Source organism: Diabrotica virgifera, chromosome 2, assembly GCF_917563875.1.
Source record: "Diabrotica virgifera virgifera chromosome 2, PGI_DIABVI_V3a".
Lineage (NCBI taxonomy): Eukaryota > Metazoa > Arthropoda > Insecta > Coleoptera > Chrysomelidae > Diabrotica > Diabrotica virgifera.
The window spans coordinates 196,471,314-196,493,142 of NC_065444.1; the positions used below are offsets into that span (position 1 = coordinate 196,471,314).

The 21,829-nt window shown below is 34.3% G+C and overlaps 1 protein-coding gene across 3 annotated transcripts in view; it reads right to left on the reverse strand.

Annotated features, from left to right (window-relative positions):
- Positions 1-21,829, reverse strand: part of LOC126879756 (uncharacterized) — a 56,124-nt gene that overhangs the window by 20,126 nt on the left and 14,169 nt on the right. Inside the window, exon 1 of one of the 3 annotated variants that reach the window (XM_050642997.1) lies at positions 4,700-4,866. The exons of the other annotated variants lie outside the window; for them this stretch is intronic. Within the exon in view, the coding sequence (XP_050498954.1) occupies positions 4,700-4,811 (112 nt within the window). The 5' untranslated portion in view covers positions 4,812-4,866. Of the gene's footprint in view, positions 1-4,699; positions 4,867-21,829 lie in introns of those variants that run through there. 3 annotated transcript variants of the gene reach the window in all.

The following is a 21,829-nucleotide window of genomic DNA, read 5'->3' on the forward strand; positions in this document are numbered from 1 at the left end:
GGAAGTCAATAGAAAGAAAATACCACGATTAGTAAGTCAATAACATATCGAGTTAGTACAAATTTTATATTTTAGTATTACTTATTGTATATCTATGTAATATTAATATGATTTATAATTTAAACATATTAAAGTCAGAATTTGGTATTAGTTTTTTGAAGGTAGGTTAAATGTAAGACCAAATACTTACGATGTCGGGATAGTATCACGAGGTTTTTTCCTGGTTTTCCCTCGTGATTTACTATGGAATCTCTAACTCGAGAATTTTACTGTCATCGTTGCATTTGGTTGTCTTTTTAAAGACAGATCACATGCTATGATTTTTTTGCGACGGATATTCTTGAGTTGGGATTGATTTCATGTAATCGAATGAACTATCTTTTAGTAAAGTCGTCCCAGGAACGCAACTCATAAATATTGGCGATATCATTTTAAAGTCTTCTACTTTAAAATGTATAATATACGTCTGAATTGCCAATATAAATGAGTCAGATTAAATAAATTATTAGAAGAATTTTTTTACTTAGCAACAACATGTTTGTTTTATTTTAATAGTATTTTGTGTTTTGACAACGAAACCCGATTTGGGCTTCGAAACGTTAATAAATTCATTTTTTATTAAAATTGTGGCTTATTTCCCATAAAAAATACGTAATTACAAACTACAGGTCTATAAAACTACTTAGTCATACCATGAAAATTTGGGACAGAGTAAGTGACCGACAGATACGTGAAGAAACCGATATATCCGATAATCAATTTGGCTTTATGCAGAACAGTTCAACAACAGATACAATTTTCATTATGAGACAATTGATGAAAAAATACAGGAATAAACAACAAACGGTCATATAATATTTTTATTGATCTTGAGAAACCATATGGTAGAGTTCCTCGAGACATTCTTTGATGGGCACTCAATAAAATAGGAGTCTCTGGTGAATATGTAAAGATTGTGAGAGATATGTATGAGGGAGTAACGAATAGTGTTAGGACAGGTGTGGGAGAGACTGATAAATTTGGTGTGAAAGTAGGAATGCACCAAGGCTCGGTGCTTAGTCCTTGTATATTCTCATTAGTTTTGGACCAGGTAACGAAACTACAGGGTAACATTCCATGGTGTTTAATGTATGCTAATTATGTATTGTTAGTAAAAAAATAGTGAAAGCGACTTAGAACTAAACTGGAACGGTGGAGACAAGGTCTGGAGGAAAAAGGTTTAAACTTAGGTGGACAAAAACACAGTATTTGGAATGTTCATTTAAAGATGGAGTTACTAAAAATAAAATGATACTTTTGGATGGTGAAAAATGATTGTGAAAAGTAATATTTTTAAGTACCTAGGATCGGCATTACAGAGTAATGGAAAAATAGATGAATATGCACGCAGTAGAATTAGAGTTGGATGGATGAAGTGGAAGGAAGCGAGTGGTGTGTTTCATCGCAAATTCCATATTCCATATAACTATACGCCTTAATATGGAGATGGATACGTTACCCCAATTTTCCGATTTTTTCTTCCATTTTTTGGTCGCTCCCATTATTTTGAATTTCTTTACCTTTTTTCTAATTGTCTCCCTTATTCTAATTTTCTTAACATCCTCCTATAATATATTTATTTCCTACTTAACTTAATTTCTTCTTAAAAATATTATCCACTTAACTAATTACAATAACTCCTTAACAAAGACCTTCTGGATCGTCATATAATATATGTTGCCACCCTGGGAGGTAAGGGTGGTAGTCTGCCAGGTTCTTTTCAATGTTAAGCAGCTAAGGGAGAATGAAACATCTATACTCGACGAACACCAAGTTAATTCTGATCTATCATTGTATTATTTTTGACATGTGACAGAAAAATTTCAATGAAGCTGAAGGAAATATTCTATAAAATAGCCGTAAGACCGACTTTGATGTACGGAACTGATTGTTGGGCAGTTAAAAAGAAAGAGAAACAACGAATGCATATATCGGAAATGAAAATGCTTAGATGGATGAGTGGAGTGACAAAGAAGGATAAAATTAGAAATGAGTATATTAGGGGAAGTCTAGGTGTGGCACCAATTGATGCCAAAATGAGAGAGCATAGATTAAGATAGTTTGGTCATGTCCAAAGTCGAGACGTTAATCATCCAATACGAAGAATTGCTGAAGTGCAGATTTCTGGATGGAGTAGGAGAGGAAGACCAAAGAAGACCTTAGTTAGGCGCGACATGCTGGTAAATGAGATTAATATTGGACACTTATGGAAAAATGCAATTAGGGAAACCGACTCCGCCTAGGGATAAGCCAAAGGGAATGATGAATAAAAATAAGAAAGTTTTAATATCTGGGATAAGTAGGTAATGAGGGGAGTTCGATATGAAATGCTAAGATTGATAATACCCTGCAAAGATAAGAGGATAAAGCAGTATAGAAAGGCGAGTGCCATGTTTGAAAAGTTTAAGAGACTGGTTTAAATGCAGTTTACTCTTCAGAGCAAAGGTAGATAAAGTATCGACAATGATGATGGTATCCAGCCTCCGATTGGGAGAAGGCACTTAAAGAAGAAGCTTTATTTTGATAAAGTAGGACACTTCATATAAAAATCTCACACAAATATGTACAAACGTACTCAAATATACAAGTCTACAGTTTAAGATGAACCACTCACGCATTTTCTGTAGGGGAGAGTTGGATAAAACGGGATAGTCGGATAAAACGGGATACCTGGCCTAGAGACCCAACTAGTGCTGCTATCAATCAGACAACGACGAAAACTTGTTCTCAGTCGTCATTTAAACATTCTCAGTTCGTTTTACCTCGATGCCACTATTTTATGAAAAGTTGTTGTGTTTAGAATTGTTTGACTCTATTTTTTAGTTACTTTGTACTTTTAAGTGCGTTTTTTTCTACATTACATTGCCTGCATATCTAAACGTATAATTCCGGTGACTATTATATTTAATTAGCACTCGTTAACGAATATTCTCATGTGTGGTCTATCTAATTTTACTTTCACGTTTAGGCAGGAACCATTTTTGTTTTGAAAAATGTCTGAGTTGGACAAAACGGGACACTTATAAGTTCGATAAAATGGGATACAGTTTTTTATGTCCCGTTTTATCCACCTAATTATTTGTTGGCCTATAATTTTTTTAAATAGCGATAAAGCGTGTTCTCATACTGCAGAATAGAACAACATATTTTTATGTGACTTTTGTTCTGATATACGTACCTAGTCCTAAATAAAAGGTCTTATTTCCCATTTTGCAACAAAACATAAAAAAGGCCTATTTTTAAGTTTCTGACTACTAAAGATATTGTTTTTTCAAAGGTAAATTTTGATTTGCAGCCTTATATCTACTTAAATATACTTTTTAGATAATTTTATGCAAAAAATTAAATATTGTGAACCTATCCCGTTTTATCCAACCGTGGTACGCTAAAACGGGATGTGCAGGACTTTAATAAATATTTTTTTACTATTTTCCAGTTATTCAAATAGCTAAAAATATGTTTTTTGTGTGCTTCAATAGATGTTATACCTATAAAAAATAATAATATAATAATTTCTTTAACATTTTTTCCGTAATAAAAATAAACAAGAATGGTATCCCGTTTTGTCCAACTCTCCCCTACTTAAAATATTCCCTATCACAAAATCTGGGTGGGTTGTGATTGCGCGCAGCGGTCAAATACCTCCTGGGGTACTGAAATTTACCTTTAAGAGGGTTGCTGTGATTGCGCGCAACGGAAGGATTAAGGCAGGTAAACAAAACGGTATATTGTGATTGCGCGCAGCGGTCAAATACCTCCTGGGGTACTCTACACTCTAATACCCGAAAGTTAGGTTTGGACCGAAGGGTTAGGTCTTCCTCCTTTACAAAAAAAAATTAAAAATACTAAGAACATTAAAATATGTAACAAATTTTATAGAGAAATTTAAAAATAAAGAAATATCCAGAATAGAATTTGTTAAAACTATATGTTATAAGGCATGTTCAAATTAAATGTCTACATATGTACATTATTTAATACAATAAATATTAATTATAAAAGAAACACTATTTAGTTTTTTTATCACAATTATTTCAATGTAGTATTAACTTGTTATTATCTTAATTTTTTAAAATTAGCAAAATTTCCGTTCAAAACGAATAAGAAGTAAATAAAACTTCCGTTTACTATAATTTACGACTTTGCGCGCAATCACAGCATACCTTTTTAAAGACGTGCGCGCAATTGCACCATTGGCTTAGACATTAGACACCCTGTTGAGAACCCTGACCGCTGCGCGCAATTGCAGTCTGCCCCAAAATCTATATCACAAAATGCAAAAAAAAATCAAAAACCGCTTAGTGAAATAAATTGTGTTATCTGGATGAAAAATTAGTGCTACATAATAAGAAGATCCAGTAAAAATTTAATTTCTATGAAAAATGTTGTAGACGTGGCATATCTGCATTTGTATATTTTTATCTTATGTTGTCAACAACAGAAAGTCAACATAGTCAACAAAGAAAATAAAATAAAGAATGTATGTTAAGAGGTCAACATATGAAAATTATGATGGTACTTTTAAATGATGTTATTACAACGTACCTGCCTTCTATTTAATTTTTTACAGTCATTATTTTTTACTGATTTAACTTAAATTCTTAACAACGAAGTAAGAGAGGATAAAAATTGAAATATATCACAAACAATTATCACCTACTTGGAATGTACACACCAGATCCATAAGAGTTACTCCAAAAATATTGACCAAACTTTTGTAAAGGGTGAACATCACTTCTATTCACTGTAGGCATGCCATACACAAACTCCATTCCAAGATAATTATAAATAATGAATGTTTACAATCGTTTCACTCTGAGTTCGATATAATTTAATCATTTTAAGTAATAAAGTTCACCAAATACGAAGATATAAAAATATGAGGATTGTTTCATAAATTTCTACCAAGATAAAACTGCTATTAGAATCTTCAAAATATTTTTTTAGTAAGACTGGTTTAATTATTAAAAAACTAAAAGATGTTTGATAGTTTGTTAGCCATATTATATTGGAAAACCCTTAATAGTATATTATGCAACGAGCATTTAATGATGGTCATTATGAAGCGAGTATGAGGGATACGAAGCGAGCGGCCTAGCGGCGAGTATAGAGTACGAGCTTCATAATGATAATTAAATGAAAGTTGTATACACGATTTTTTCTATGATCATTTACAACAAAAAATATATTCAATTTTATTAATTTTGTAACGCAAACAAATTAAGTAGTTCATCAGTTTGACAGTTTGTTTACATATTGAGAACCGTCAAAGCATATGTATTTGGCTCGCCATTGGTCACTGCGAGTGCGCCACCTTTATCGCAAATGCCATCTCGCGATTCTATTGGTTAAAAATCTGTATCATAATTGAAAATCTGTATCATAATGAAGTTCAGTATGATACAGGTAGTGAAATCATAATTGATATATTATGGTATGAGAATAGAAAATTAGGATATTATGCAACGAGCTTTTAATGATGGTCATTATGAAGCGAGTATGAGGGATACGAAACGAGCCACCTAACGGCGAGTTTCGTATAGAGTACGAGCTTCATAATGATAATTAAATGCAAGTTGTATACGATCATTCTATGATCATTCTACGATATTTCTATGATCATTTACAACAAAAAATATATTCAAATTTATTAATTTTGTAACGCAAACAAATTAAGTAGTTTGTCAGTTTGACAGTTTGTTTACATATTGAAAACTGTCAAAGCGTCAAAGAAAACTGTCATTTGACTCGCCATTGGTCACTGCGCGTGCGCCACCTTTATCGCGAATGCCATATCGCGATTCTATTGGTTAAAAATCTGCATCGTAATGAAAATCTGTAGCATAATGAAGTTCATTATGAATCAGACTGGTGTTTATCACCAACTGGGCATTTTAATGAATGGAACACGAAGAACATGTCAAATGACAGGAATCATGTTGGTTAGTAATATCAGTCTGATTTTTGCATGAGAGTTTAATGAAAGGGTAACAAATCAATTGGATGTTCTGTCCGACAAAATGCATGGGACGTTTTCGTAATCTGACGTTCCAAATTTTTAAACTGTTCCACAATTAAAACTTCCCCTGTTCCAGTGTTTCCGTACATTAAAGTTTGTCCGACTAGACACCATTAAGCTATTAACAAATTTTCAGCTTGCTATTAAATCAACTTTTTTTTGGTACGCGGGATCCAGGTCTATTATTTTGACTTAATAAATCATTATTGCAAATACATTTCACGGCGAAGCGGTCGTGGGTCAATTCACGTAACAAAAGAAAAAAGTGGCTTGGTGAACCCTGTACAGTTGAGTCCGGGAGTCTTTACCCCTGCGTCATAATTTAAAGCATACTTACGAAATAAGTCGATAATAAGTCGGAAATTGAAATTTACTAAACGCAACAGCAAGTAACAGTAAGTGACTTGCTGTTGCGTTAAGTAAATTTCATTTTTCGACTTATTTGGTATGCTTTAAATGATGACGCACGGGTAAAGATTCCCGGACTCAACTGTACGTATATTTGTGTTGCGTTATAATATCTATTTATTTTAGCCAAGGGCATTTAGGAAAAAATAAATCGATTTTTAAATACAGCACCTATAGACTTTCAACTTGTGTTGAATTGTGTTCGGGATGACGTTTTAGGAAAAATGTCTATAATAGAAAAATGGGTGAAAATGCATAATTTCATTTACAGTGCATATAATGCACCAAAAAGTGCATCTTCTTCTTCTTCTTATGCAATCCACTAATGCATGTTCGCGATCACGTTTGACCATTTTTCTCTATCCCTTGCAGTATGTATTAGGTCTCCTATGTTTTTTGGTCCTGTCCATTGTTTGACATTACGGAGCCATGACATTTTCTTCCTGCCCACTCCCCTTCTTCCTTCGATCTTTCCTTCAATTAAGGTTTGCAGAAACTGATATCTTTCATTTCTAATTATATGTCCCAGGTATGCCGTTTTTCTCTGTTTAATTGTGCACATCAGTTGTCGTTCTGTACCAATTCTTCTCAGGATTTCTTCATTTGTTATTCTTGCGGTCCAGGGAACTTTAAGGATTCGTCGATAGATCCACATCTCAAATGCCTCTAGCTTATTCATTGTGTTTATTTTTAAAGTCCATCCTTCCATGCCATATAGGAGCACCGATCATATATAGCATTTTGTGAATCTTAATCTTAGGTTTAGGTCAAAGTCAGAGTTCGTAAAGACGTTTCTGAATTTCATGAATGCACTTCTGGCTCTTTCTATCCGACATTTAATTTCCATATCCGACATCCAGTCTTCACATAGCCAGGTTCCCAGGTACTTAAACTTTCTTGCGCGCTCTACATCTTGGTTGTTATATGCTAGTCTTGCATTTTGATGTTGACATAATTGACGGCTGATTATAAGGAACTTCGTCTTTTTTATGTTGATGCTAAGTCCCAGGTTCTCGCTATGCTCTCCAATTTTATTAAGAAGGTTTTGGAGGTCTTCTATATTGTCTGCTATTAAGACCGAATCATCCGCATATCGTATATTATTGACCCAGGTACCATTCACTTTGATGCCGCTTTCGCATTCCTCAAGAGCTTCCTGGAAGATACATTCTGAATATAGATTGAACAGTAGTGGGGAGAGAATGCATCCCTGTCTTACACCTCTGAGAATTTTTTGAGCTTGCGTTGTTTCATTATCCACCTTGACGACAGCTGTTTGATTCCAGTAAAGAGCCTCTATGCAACGAATGTCTTTTTGATCTATGTCGAGTTGTTTTAGTATATGTACGAGTTTATGATGTTGTACTCGATCGAAGGCTTTTTCATAATCTATAAAGCACATCATTACATCTTTCCTTTGATCGTAGCAGTTCTGAGCTAGCACTTGGGTTGCAACTAGTGCTTCCCTGGAACCCAGGCCTTTTCGAAATCCAAATTGTGAGCAACCAATAACCTTATCGCATTTTGTGGAGATTCTGTAGTGAAGAACTTTGAGGAATATTTTTAAAGAATGGCTCATCAGACTTATCAGTCGGTGCTCTTGACACTTTGTTGCGTTGTTCTTTTTTGGCAAAGTGATAAAGGTAGATACAAGCCATTGGACAGGAAATTTTCCTTTTTTATAGATTTGGTTGAAAAATCTTTGGAGTATCGTAATTCTCTCTTCATCTAACAATCTGAGTAACTCAACAGGAATTTTATCAGGTCCAACTGCTTTCCCGTCTTTCGAGGTATTTATTGCTCTAGTAATTTCTTCAGTTGTGATCTCGGGACCAGATAGGTTGTTAATATCTATCACTTGTTCCTGAACGACTTCTATCTCAGGCCTCTCGTCTGCAAAGAGATTTTTGATGTATTTTTCCCATATGAGTTTCCTCTCTCTATCATCTTGTGCCATTTTTCCTTGTTCATTTTCTAAGTTAGAAAATTTATTTTTTCTGTATATTCCAGCTACCTCCTTTAGTTTCTTATGTAGGTTGTGGTCATCATGTTGTTTTTGTAACTGTTCCATATCCTCACACTGTTTCTTTAGCCACTTATTTTTTGCCGTTCTTATCTTTGATAAAAAAGTGCATAAACACGTCAAAATAAGTGTATTAAGGGCATATTTTGTTCCTAAGGAATTTTTGGAGTCACTGAACATGAATACGCATTCAGAACCGAACACCAGGAGCACCTGGTGTCCAGAGTTGCTACCGAGACACGTCATATTCAGGAGTTTCGAGGGATTTGGGCACTAAATTGATGCAAATAGATTACTCGGGGGGTTTTGGAGTTGTGAAACATGATTATTACATCAAAACGGACTTTTTTAGCACCTAGTGCCCAGATTGACGGCTATGCACGTCATCTTTTGGAATTTCGAGGCTTTCCGACACTAAATTGGTAAAAGCAGAGTACCTATTGGGAATATAAAAAAATAGCAAAAGCTCCCTGGTAACAGAGCCGGCAGTGGGGGCTCCTGGGCAGAATTGGTGTGGGGCCCTACCTCCTACCATTAACAAAATTGTTGTTATAACAGAACTATGGTATACAGACAACTACAGGGTTTTCCCTTTTAGTAAAAAAAAATCTGTTGTAAACATATTTTTAAATAATAAAAAATACAAGAGCTGTATCTTGTAACAGTAAAATATAACGAAGTCGAGTAATGATTAAGTTTAAGTTTTGAGAATCATCTCTCTCCACTGCAGTTAGAACTAGATAGAGTAGACTGTCTCTATAACGAACACGGTTATTACGAGGTTTCGCTTATAACGAGGTACACATAAATGTCCCATGAAATTCCTATTGAACTGTAACCCCTCTATAACGAGGCATATTTGGTTATAACAAGGAAAAATGAAATCGTAGAATATGTACCTTTACCTGTTTTTAGCGCTGTAAATGGCTATAAGTAAACACCCGAACTGAGTCTTCCTGTTCTGTTTATCTATCGACCATCGACTGATATTGAATATTTTAAGAAAATTTACAATTTATGATGGCGAAGCCTGATTGTTGAGGAACAATATTTAGCATCTTATATTGCTCCGAATGGCTTCACTATAGGAAGTTAATGTTGTAAAAAAGTATATTCATATTTATGCACAATATTATTGTTGTTTGATATAACGAGATCCGCTTATAACGAGGTAATTAGTCCGCAATTTCAGTTCTCGTTATAGAGAGAGTCTACTGTATAAGTGAAGTGTCACCTCAACTTTTGGAAACGATCATTCACATTCTTTTCTTTTAGCAGTCAGTACATTTGAAGTTTTTTACTTATATTTGATGAGCCGATTTCCTCTTTAAATTAATGAAAAAATTAGGTTTTCATCTAAATCAGCATTTCCCAACCGGTGGGTCGCGACCCACTAATGGGTCGTGGGCAGATTTCAGGACAGTAGCTGAGTGGCGTACAGAATATAGAATTGCGTATTATTATGGGTGAGGGATGGGTCGCGAATATGAAGAAACATCAGAACATGGGTCGCCAGACATAAAAGATTGGGAACCACTGATCTAAATCATTGCTATAAATGTCGGTCAGCTTCAGTGAGACAGTGAGTAAGCGCTTCATCAAATGATTATAATTTTCAGCTTGCTATTAATCTACTTTTTTTGGTACGCAGGATCCAGGTCTATAATATTATACGACGAGAATTTTGATACAACCATTTAGTGTTGACTTTATTTTAAACTTTTGTGCGTGCGCCATTGGGATAATTACAGCGAAACAGTCTCTTCAAAGTATTTAACAAAAGAAAAATTAAGACGAGACAATTCTTTGAAATTAACGATTAAAACCATATTAAACAATAGACAAATTAATTCAATAAACGACAATTTAAATTAGGACCCGTCAAATAAAACCAAAACAATACAAAAAACCCAAAGTGTAGTTGATTTATACTGACATCACCCAGCAAAAAAAAAATAAATATTTATATTTAAGGTTAGGTAAGAACAAAACCGCAAGTTAGGGTTTCATTCAGTAAAACTATTATTAAAATAAACGTGTGACCACGGAGTAACACTTTTTCTATTATACAATACTTTTATTAAAGAAATTAAGACATAATATGTATGCTTTTCCAAAAATCGGCATAATGTGTGGTTTCCTTAGGAACAATAAATCAAACAACTTAATGTTATTTTTTATACAACAACAATAGATTAAACATAGTAGATGGAGATACAGACTAGATTAGACTAGATTACCTATCTATCTATCTTCTTCCTCTTAAAGTTGCCTCTCCTATCGGAGGTTGGATATCATAATGGCTATGGTCACTTTGTTGACTGCTGCTCTGAATAGTTGTAATGAACTACAGTTAAACCATTCTCTAAGGTTCCTCAGCCAGGAGATGCGTATTCTTCATATGCTTCTTCTTCGTTGGATCCTTCCTTGCATAATAATTCTCAGCAACTCATATTTTGCTTCTCTGGTAATGTAACCCAAATATTCCAGTTTTCTAGTTTTTATACTTTTCATAATTTCTAACTCCTTATTTAAACGTCGTAGCGCTTCAACATTGGTAATCTTTTGAACCCACTGAGTTTTCAATATTCTTCGGTAACACCACATTTCGAACGCTTCTATTCTTCTTATGTGTTGTCTCTTCAGTGTCCAAGCTTCCAATCCGTATAGCAGAAAATATGTAGCATCTTAGAGCCCTCAATCTGAGAGGCAAATGAAGGTCTCTGTTTGTAAGCAGTGTCTTCATTTTTATAAATGCTTGCCTTGCAGTTTCAATTCGGACTTTAATTTCTTTGCTTTGGTCATTTTTGTCGTCAACCCAGGTTCCCAGATATTTGTATATCGTAACTTTTTCTATTTGGGTTTGCTCTATCATTAACCTTTCATTTCCATGTTCTGTTTTTAAGACAATCATAAATTTAGTTTTTTCTTGTTTATTTTTAGTCCGTATCGAATGCAATAATCGTCAATTCTATTTAGCAATTCTTGTAGCGATTCCAGGGTGTCTGCCATTATAACGGTGTCTTCAGCGAATCTTATGTTATTTACTATTCTTCCGTGTATAGAGATTCCATCACTTAGCTCCGCTGTCGCTTCCTGAAATATGGCTTCACTGTACAGGTTAAACAGTAGCGGCGACAGAACACAACCTTGTCTTACTCCTCTCTTTATATCAATATTCTCGGATTCTTGTTCTTCTATTGGCCTTTTGATTCCAATACAGATTGATGATAATTCGTAAATCTCGTCTGTCTATATCTCTGTTTTTCAATAATTCTATTAGTTTTTCATGTCGGACCCTGTCGAACGCTTTTTCGAAGTCGATGAAACAGGAATAAATATCCAGGTTCATATCTAAGCATCTTTGAGAGAGGACATTAAACGCAAACAATGCCTCTCTTGTTCCAAGTCCTTTGCGGAACCCAAATTGGGTATCAGGTATCATCCATATCATATTCTAGCTTTCTGTATAATCTTCCACGAATCACCTTTAGAAATATTTTGAAGGTATGGCTAATTAGTGATATTGTCCTATAGTCCGAACAATCTTTGGCGTATATTGTTTTTGGTATTGTTACAAAGGTGGACACCAGCCATTTCTGAGGGATTTTTCCGGTTTTATATACTTCATTAAACAGATCCAGTAGTACCGGTAGAGTTTCATCGTCTAGACATTTCATTAATTCCGCAGGTATTTCGTCTGGACCTACAGTTTTTCCGTTTTTTGCGTTTCGTATTGCTTGTTTGATTTCCTCCATTATGATCTCTGGTCCCGTTTCGCTGTCGATTTCTTCCGGTTCTTGTCTATTATCCTCAAACAGATCTGTTATCTATCTATCTAATCAGCCTTAAACGACCATTCTTGGGCATAGGCTTCCCCTGTTAATCTCCATTGGTCTCTATTCTGAGCGATCTGCATCCAGTCCTTTCCTGCCGTTCTCTTAATGTCGTCCGTTCATTAGATCTGTGGTCTTCCTCTCTTCCTTTTCTGTTCCCATGGTCGCCAGTGTAGAATTCGCTTATTCCATCTTTAATCTTTTTGCCGCAGAGTGTGGCCGCCGAAGTTCCATTTAAGTTTTGCAACCTGTCTTGATACATAGTTTAATTTTGTTTTTCTCTGATCCATGAGTTTCTTTTCCTGTCTTTAAGACCGATACCCAGCATCTGTCTTTCCATTGCTCTTTGTGTTTTGGATATCTTGTTGATGTTCTCCTTTGTGAAAGTCCATGTTTGTGAGCCATATGTGACAAATAGTAATATGCACTGGTTGAATATTTTCGTTCGCATAATATATTGATGGTACTTTTTACTTTTTTTTTAGAATATAATTATGATAGTTTACCAAATGATGCTCATGCTAATCTAGTTCTTTTTATTTCTTCTGTCTGATTGTCTCTGTTCAGCTTTATTATCTGTCCTAGGTATAGGTATTCTGCCGCCTGCTCTAATTTATTCTGTTTGACTACTATGTCTAATTTGTCTTCTTTGTTTACCATTACCTAGTAAGAGCAAAAATCAGGTTGAGAATGTCTTTCCAGAAATCTAAAATGAAGCATTGGGACAGTAAAACATCGAAAAAATTACGAACAGGAAATTAAACAACATCTAAATACATAGACCAGATAATATGTCAGTAAATGAGAGCAAAAACAGGATATTACCTCCGAATTATATTCTTCTTCTTCTTTACGTGCCATCTCCGCGACGGAGGCTGGCAATCATCATGACTATTCTGATCTTAGATGCTGCTGCTCTGAATACTTCGGTTGATGTGCATCCGTACCAATCTCTCAAGTTACACAACCATGAGATTCTTCTTCTTCCTACACTTCTCTTGCCCTGGATTTTCCCCTGTATAATTAATTGAAGTATGTTGTATCTCTCATTACGCATAACATGTCCCAGGTATTGCAGCTTTCGTGTCTTGATGGTTTCCAATATTTCCAGTCTTTTGTTGACTCTTCTCATGACTTCGTTGTTTGTTACATGCTCATGCAATTCTATTCTACTGCATGGATTTTAATGAAATTTTGGGAATAACCTCTACTTATTTCCTAATTCAATGTCTACCCTATGCCAATGTACGCTGTTATCTTGGGGGTGGTTCCCACTCCTTCTCGGAAGTGGACAATTTTTGGTCAAAATAACCACGGAAGTGGCTAGAGAACCTAATTCTAAGCAATTTTTTCGAAAAGTCAATACTTTTTGAGTTATTCGTGGTTGATTTGCTATTTTTATTAAAAAATGACATCTTTTCGGACGGTTTTTTGCGAATATTTTTGTAGCTTATGAAAATCAAAGAGATTCGTTTCTTCATAAATCTTCTAGTTATAACACAAAAAGAGATAGGGTAGGTGAAAAGAGTTTTTTTGCATGCTCAAATCGGTGTGATCAACTTAAAATAACAGAGAAATGGTCGATTTTAAGGGTATGATGCTACAAATCATTTGGAGAGCTTGAAGAGACCTTTAAAATGAGCGCTGTTAAATGTCGGTTACATTCTAACTAAGCGAAATATGGTGCAAAAAATGGATGACTATTTTATTTTAAGATAAAATTCGAAGCATATTTAACTCCTCATTTACCAGATTTAAATGCATCCTTTTATTTCTATAATATCTTTTATTATAGTGTTATTTCTATGTTCAAAAAGTTGGACGGGTTTAAAATGAATGATACCATCTAACTTGAAAATGATAAAGAGATACAGTAATGAAAGAAAAAACAAAATTGTTATCTGAAAATACCCTACATTTTTGTACTGTACCTTTTTGTCGTATCTCTTATTATTTTCGAGTTACATCGAAAAAAATGACGACTTTTAAGAAAATTTAAATATAGTTCTATAATTTGATATTATTTTTTTAAAACATTCATTTTAAATTCGTCCTACTTTTGAACATAGAAATAACACTATAGTAGAACGTATTGTAGAAGAAAAACGATGCATTTAAATTCTGGTTGATGATGAGGGCGTAAACATACTTCTAAGTTTTCCTTAAAATATATTATTAATCGATTTTTTTTGCACCATAATATCTCGCTTAGTTTACATGAGGAGCAGACTTTCTATATGCATTTTGTCCAGTTTTTTAAATTTTCAACTAAAGATGGCATCGCAAACTATATGTATAGAGACACCATTTTGTGTCACGAAAGAGGTTCTAAATGCATTCGGTTGTCTGAACATTAAATAAACAAAATGCCTTGAACTTTCTATGTGCTGTATGTCCATTGACGGTAGACAAACTAACCGAAGTTTGTCCGTGCGCTATGGACTAATAATTGAGATTTGTTTGTCATTGGCAGTCATTGTCGCTATATACTTGGTGTCTGTACTGTTAAGTTTGTTTTATGTGCGTTTGTTTTTTCCAATTTTTAACAAAACAATATAAAATAATGGATGTCGTTGTGACAGGGGATCATGCAGTTGGTGATACGGACCGTGGTAGCAGAAAAAGAAAAAGACATCTAACTGGTAGAAATAAACTGATAAAAAGAAAAATGCAATCTGGCAGTGGTATTGTTGAGAAGCGTGGAGGGAACAAACGGTCTTTCAAGAATGTTGAAAAATTTGAAGCTGTTAAAAAATTTAAAGCCAGTTTGTAAGGACATGAAAGTCATTACGGGCGTGCAAAATCTCGGCGCATTTATTTATCATCTGAAAATAATATTACTATTTTATGAAATCTGTACAATCAGAGTACTGCTGAGAATTTTAAAGCTAATTACAAGTATTTTAGTAGGATCTTTAATACTTATTTTATGTAATATTTCATTTCGAAGCCCTGCTACTGTCGTATGTGGCTTTTGTGTCAGGACCCAAACTTCTATTAGCTTTTGCAAAGACAAAACTGAAATAGAGAAACTAAGAACTTCTCTACGTGTACCTACATAAAGTAAGGGCCAAACAATTTTTTAAACTAATGAATGAAAAACCGGAACACACTGTTTCCTACTGTTTTGACCTTCAGCAGTTTCAAGTCTTACCGAAAGTGCCTATTCAAGATGCATTTTACGCACAGCAGTTATTTTTTATTGTTTTTGTGTAACGGACGTGGATATTAAAAAGCCAGTTTTCTACACCTAGATGGAACATCAAGCAAAAAGGGGATCTGCAGAAACAAGTCCTGATCTATGTAATTTTCTTAATAAATCTGAATGTGCATCAGATATAAAACAATTAAGACTATTAGCAGATGGATGTGCGCTTCAGAATAAAAATGCACACATCATGCATATACTCATGTTATGGCTGTACAGAGATGCCCCACAAAATAGTAAATCTGTGGTACTTATTTTTCCGGTACGCGGATATTCATATTTGCCAGCGGACCGTGTTTTCGGACAAATTGAAAAAGTTACACGATCCTACAATCTACAGTACAATAAAAACCCCTACACAATATTATGACATTTACTCCAAGAAGGTAGAAGTTAAACAACTTGGTAGAGACTGGACAGTTTATGAAATAAAAAGTGCGTTAACTAATTTAAAAAAATTGAAGGAATCAGTGCAGCCAAACGAATCATTATTAAGAGATCACAAAACAACAACGATATTTTGCTTAAGACTGAACTGTTCTACATAAATAATGATCCATCCAAACAATTCCAAACATTATTGAAACGTGGAAAGAAGCTTTCGACTGTAGAACTTCAAAACCAAATTAAACCAAAAAAACTCCAGAACCTCTCGAAATTCCAGAACTATCAGGGACGAATTGGGTCAACGATCCTGAGCTAACATGGTTAGAACCAATTTTTTCTGACACTGGTGAGCAAAATGGGAATCAAGCTGTCCTTGGTGAAACTGAGGATGATGATATTATCGAAGGAGCTGAGTGCTGTGATTGCGATGATGATGACAATGGGAACCTTTATGACATGTAAAATACCATATTGTTCCATTCATTTTTAAACAATATTTTGTATTTAAAAATAAAATACTATTTGTATGAAGTTACTTGAGCTTTATTACATCGTTACTACCAAAATTCAGTCATACCGCTTGTGTAAACAATCAAAATGCGTTTTGTCCAAGGATGACAATCTAAATGCAGTTTGCCCAACAGTTTTTTCAAGTTTTTTGGGATATTATTAATACTAGATTTTTGGCATATAGTTATAATATTTGAATGATTTTTTATCCATTTTTTAAGTATATCAGTTTTTCGTTTAATTTCTTGCCAAACGCGTAGCAGTTTTTCTCTATTTGCCAAAATTACAAAAAGTGGACAAAATGCATTTAGAAAATCTGCTCCTCAAATGTAATCGACATTTAACAGTACTTGTTTTAAAGGTCTTTTCAAGCACTACAAAAGGTATTGTAGCATTATGCCCCTAAAATCGCCCATTTCTCTGTTATTTTAAGTTGAACACACCAATTTGAGCATGCACCAAAAAATATCTTTTTTCACCTACCATATCTCTTTTTGTATTATAACTAGAATATTTATGAAGAAAAAACCTCTTTGATTTTTCATAAGCTACAAAATGTCTTATGGGTATAGTTTTTTCATTAGATGCATAATTCTTAAGGTAGGTATTCGCAATAAACCTCCCGAAAAGGTGTTATTTTTCATTGAAAATGGCAAATTTTCAACTACGAATAAATCAAAAAGTATTGAGTTTTCAAAAAAAATTATGGAACAGTTTTTGCCTAGAATTAGGTTCTGTAGCCACTTCTGTGGTTATTTTGACTAAATAATTTTCTACCCTCGGGAAGGGGTGGGAACCACCCCCAAGATAAAAGCGCCATAGGTTATAGGGTAGACTTTGTTTCTTGATCTATCCCTACTTACAGTGAAAATATCAAGTAAATTGATGCAGTAGGATGGAATTCGGAGCCAAATACCCTCACTGACTGCACTATAAAAGCAATGATATCGAACGACTGTGGCAACAAATGGAAATAGGTATTTTCCTAACAAGTGCAGAAAGTCATACTTTTCCGCACGCGACTGCAGTTTGCCGAACGACGCGAAGCGGAAGTTCGGCAAGCAGTCGAGTGCGGAAAAGAGACTTTCTGCAAGAGTTAGGAACAATATTTTTTCAAATGACCAAATCTTAATCAATTAATTTAATTAATATGAAAATGCATACACAAATTAATTCTTTGACAAGGTTGTCAAAACCCAACTTTCAGCATAATTGGTTAGCATGACGACGATCTTGGTTTCAATGACGACGATTCAAAACCACTGTTATTGTCTACTGATTGGACTTTCAAATATTACGTCCAAATAATTTTATTTCATCGAATTGTCGCGTTAATTTCATTAAAACAGGAACACAATAAGATACATTTGAAATAAAATAGTAAATAATATCTAAATATTAGTTTATTGCATGTATTATAATTATTTTAAGGCCATATTAAAATCTCTAAATGCAGTGCGGAAAAGTAAAACGCGTGCCGAAAAGTAAAACGCGTGCGGAAAAGTAAAACTTTCTAAACTAAAACGCGTGCGCGAAAGTAGACTTTTTTGCACGCTCGTAGAAAAAATCAATTACGGAGTCAGCAGAACAACTAATAATGGGAAAAAGCAGAAAGAGAACAAAGTGTGTGTGTTTTGTGTTTTATTGGCACTTGGTGCCAATTTTTATTGGTTTTATTGGTTTTCACAACCAACTTGCAAGTCAATTTCATGATTTTTTAGACTATAATCTATCACTAACTCAGGGGAGTAATGTGTAGTGTATGTGTTGAGTAAGTGTCTTGTTACTTTGCAAAGTCGACGTCATTGTTTTTGCAAAGAGACGCTAATTGTATCCGAACGTCTGCGGTCCCTCCGGTGAGTACCGATCCCACAAGGACAGAAACTATTTTCATTTATTAATTTATAATAAATGAAAAATTTCTGATCCTGATGAGATTCGAACTCACGACCATTCGGACCTTTCAATCCAAAGGTAGGCGCTCTTACCGCTGAGCCACAGAGGGGATGAAGAGGATAAAGTAACGGTTTGATAGAGAATTCCAAGAAACACTACAAGACAGACAGAGAAAGCGAAACATTATGCTTCGACAAGAAATAACAGAAAGTAAAGAAAACCATGCAACTTCACGCCAAGAAACAAAAAAAATAATTAGAGTGAAAAAAGGAAATGACGAACAACAGCAGTATGAAGAAATAGAAAAGAATAGACAACAGTAAAATTTAAGTATTTTATAAGTCAGTGTCAAATGAAAAGAAAGGTTTCAGACCCAGATGCGTTTCTGTACTCAGAAAAAATGATGAATTAATAATCAACGAAGAGGAACTGCTCTAAACATGCCAAGAATATTTCAACAATTTACTAAACATACATCAAAAGGAAGAACATGGAGAAGCTTTATATCTTGGGGTGGAACTACCGATAGAGGACTCAAACAAAGACGAAACATTGCAAGCAATTAACAAATTGAAGAACTGAACAGCTCCAGGCTCCGACAATATACCGGCTGAATTCCTTAAGTACAGATAAAAAAAATTAAGTAGACAAATACACAAACTAGTAACACTTATTTGGATCGAAGAAAAATACCAACAAAATGACACGAAAGTGTAATAATCCCCATAAAGGGAGACAAAACCAAGTGCTCTAATTATATATGCATCTCCCTACTTAATACGGCATATGAAATACCGGGTGTCCACTTATATTTTCCCCCATTTTAACTGCCTATAACTTCTAAACGGTTCAAGATAGAGATATGTGGTTTTCGCTGAAATGTTTTATTTTAGTAAAAATTTTGTCTGAATTGATTGAATTTTTTATATCGCTTTCAAATACGAAAAAAAAATGGCGGATTTTTGAAAAAAACGTTGTTGACTTTTTTTTAATAGAATACCCAGTATATTTTTTGTAAATTGAAAGAAAAGTCATTCGCCTATCCAGCGATATAAAGTTTTTCAAAATCGGTTGTCAAATCACTGAGTAATTAATTTTTAAAATGAGAGGTGCAACGTGGATATCACATACCTAAATAACATTATAAGCAAATTGATATTATGTTATGTGATTTCCACATTGCATCTCTCATTTTAAAAATTAATTGCTCAGCCATTTGATAAGCGATCTTAAAAAATTTTATATCGCTGGATAGGTAAATGACCATTTTTTCAAGTTACGAAAAAATATACTGGGTGTTTTAATAAAAAAAGTCAACAACGTTTTTTTTTTCAAAATTCCGCCATTTTGTATTTAAAAGCGATATAAAAAATGGTCATTTACCTAAAAACTTGAAAAAAACGTTCATTTACCTATCCATCGATATAAAATTTTTTAAAATCGGTTGTCAAATGACTGAGCAATTCATTTTTAAAATGAGAGGTGCTATGTGGAAATCACATATGTGATATCCATGTTGCACCTCTCATTTTAAAAATTAATTACTCAGTGATTTGACAACCGATTTTGAAAAACTTTATATCGCTGGATAGGTGAATGACCTTTCTTTCAATTTACAAAAAAAAATATACTGGGTGTTCCATTAAAAAAAGTCTACAAAGTTTTTTTCAAGAATCCGCCATTTTTTTTTTCGTATTTGAAAGCGATATAAAAAATTCAATAAATTCAGACAAAACTTTTACTAAAATAAAACATTTCAGCGAAAACCGCATATTTCTATCTTGAGCCGTTTAGAAGTTATAGGCAGTTAAAATGGGGGAAAATATAAGTGGACACCCGGTATTATCGAACATCCTATTAAGTAGGCTAACACCGTTTGTAGAAAATTCCAAAAGGGGATACCAAACTGGCTAAAGAAAATATAACCGACCGTAGATCAGATTTTTACTCTAAGGCAGCTGCTTGAAATGGGAATTCAATCCACAATCTCTTTATCGATTTCCGACAAGCGTACGACATCACTAAGATGAGTCGGACTCAGAGCAACAATTACCTGACGACCGGAGCCTAACACGAACATCAAAAGGATCAGAATATACAAAACAGTGATTAGACTGGTGCTCATGTATGGGTGTGAGACGTGGACCAAAGCAATTGAAAAAAAACTTAGATATTTTGAGAGAAAAATCCTCAGACGAATCTTTGGACCTTATAATGACCCTAACAGCAACCAATACCGGATGAGAACAAATGCTGAGGTCAAGCAGATATATAGGGCGAGCGACGTAGTCCAAGAAATTAAACCTCAACGTCTAAGATGGGCTGGCCATGTCCATAGACTCCCTAATAGCCACCTTGCCACGTTAATCTGGGAGGAAACCCGCACAGGAATAAGGCTCTTAGGACGTCCACGAATGCGATAAGGAGACCATATATGGTCAGACTTAAGAACAATGGGACTACCCACTGACCCAAGACGGCCGTTTGAGATGGAAGCAAGTTAAGCAGTCAACCAAGACCTACCGCGAGTTGTAGTGCTACGAGAAAAAGAAAAAGATGTAGAAGAAAAAGAAGAAAAATAATAGATTATAATATATTACAACAGTATTTAGTGTCTTACTTATTGTCGTTATAGTGCGGCAGATTCGTGCAAATATTATAAGAATTGTGCATTTAACAATAGAAGCATATAATTTGGACCACATTAACTATACATATTTATAAAGGTTCAAAATTAGATATGAGGCCATCTCAGATTTTACGTTTTACAAAAATGGCGGGCATTCAAAATGGCGACGATATATATGTGACTAATAGCACGATAACTTGTAAACGAAAAGTCCGACTTCAACCAATTTTGGTATATGGGTTCCTTTTTTGATGTATAAGATCAAGCTCCGGAACCGGCAGAATCGGTTTACCAGAAGTTGTGGATTTTCTGATTTTTTATGTAAAAATATGTTGTTTTTTTTTCAATTCTTTCACCCTGTATATATTTTGAACTTTTTAGTTATGTTAATTACCATGTAATAAATGCATAACTTATCGTCACATGTACCTATGTGCGACAGGGCGGCAGATTCGTGCAAATATTATAAGAATTATTGTGCATTTAAGGGTAGAGGCATATAATTTGGACCACATATAAAGGTTCAAATTTAGATATAAGGCCATCTCAGATTTTGCCTTTTATAAAAAAGGCGGGCATTCAAAATGGCGACTATACATATGTGACTAATAGCACGATAACTTTTGAACGAAAAGTCCGATTTCAACCAAATTTGGTATATAGGTTCTTTTTTTTATGTATAAGATCGAACTCTTGAACCGGAAGAATCGGTTTACCAGAAGTTGTGTTTTTCAAAATTCAAAATAATTTTTCAAAAACGTAATACTGGTAACTATTTGAATTATTGTGCATTTAATGGTAGAAACATATAATTTGGACCACACATACTACACATACAAAGATTCAAATTTAGATATGAGGCCATCTCAGATTT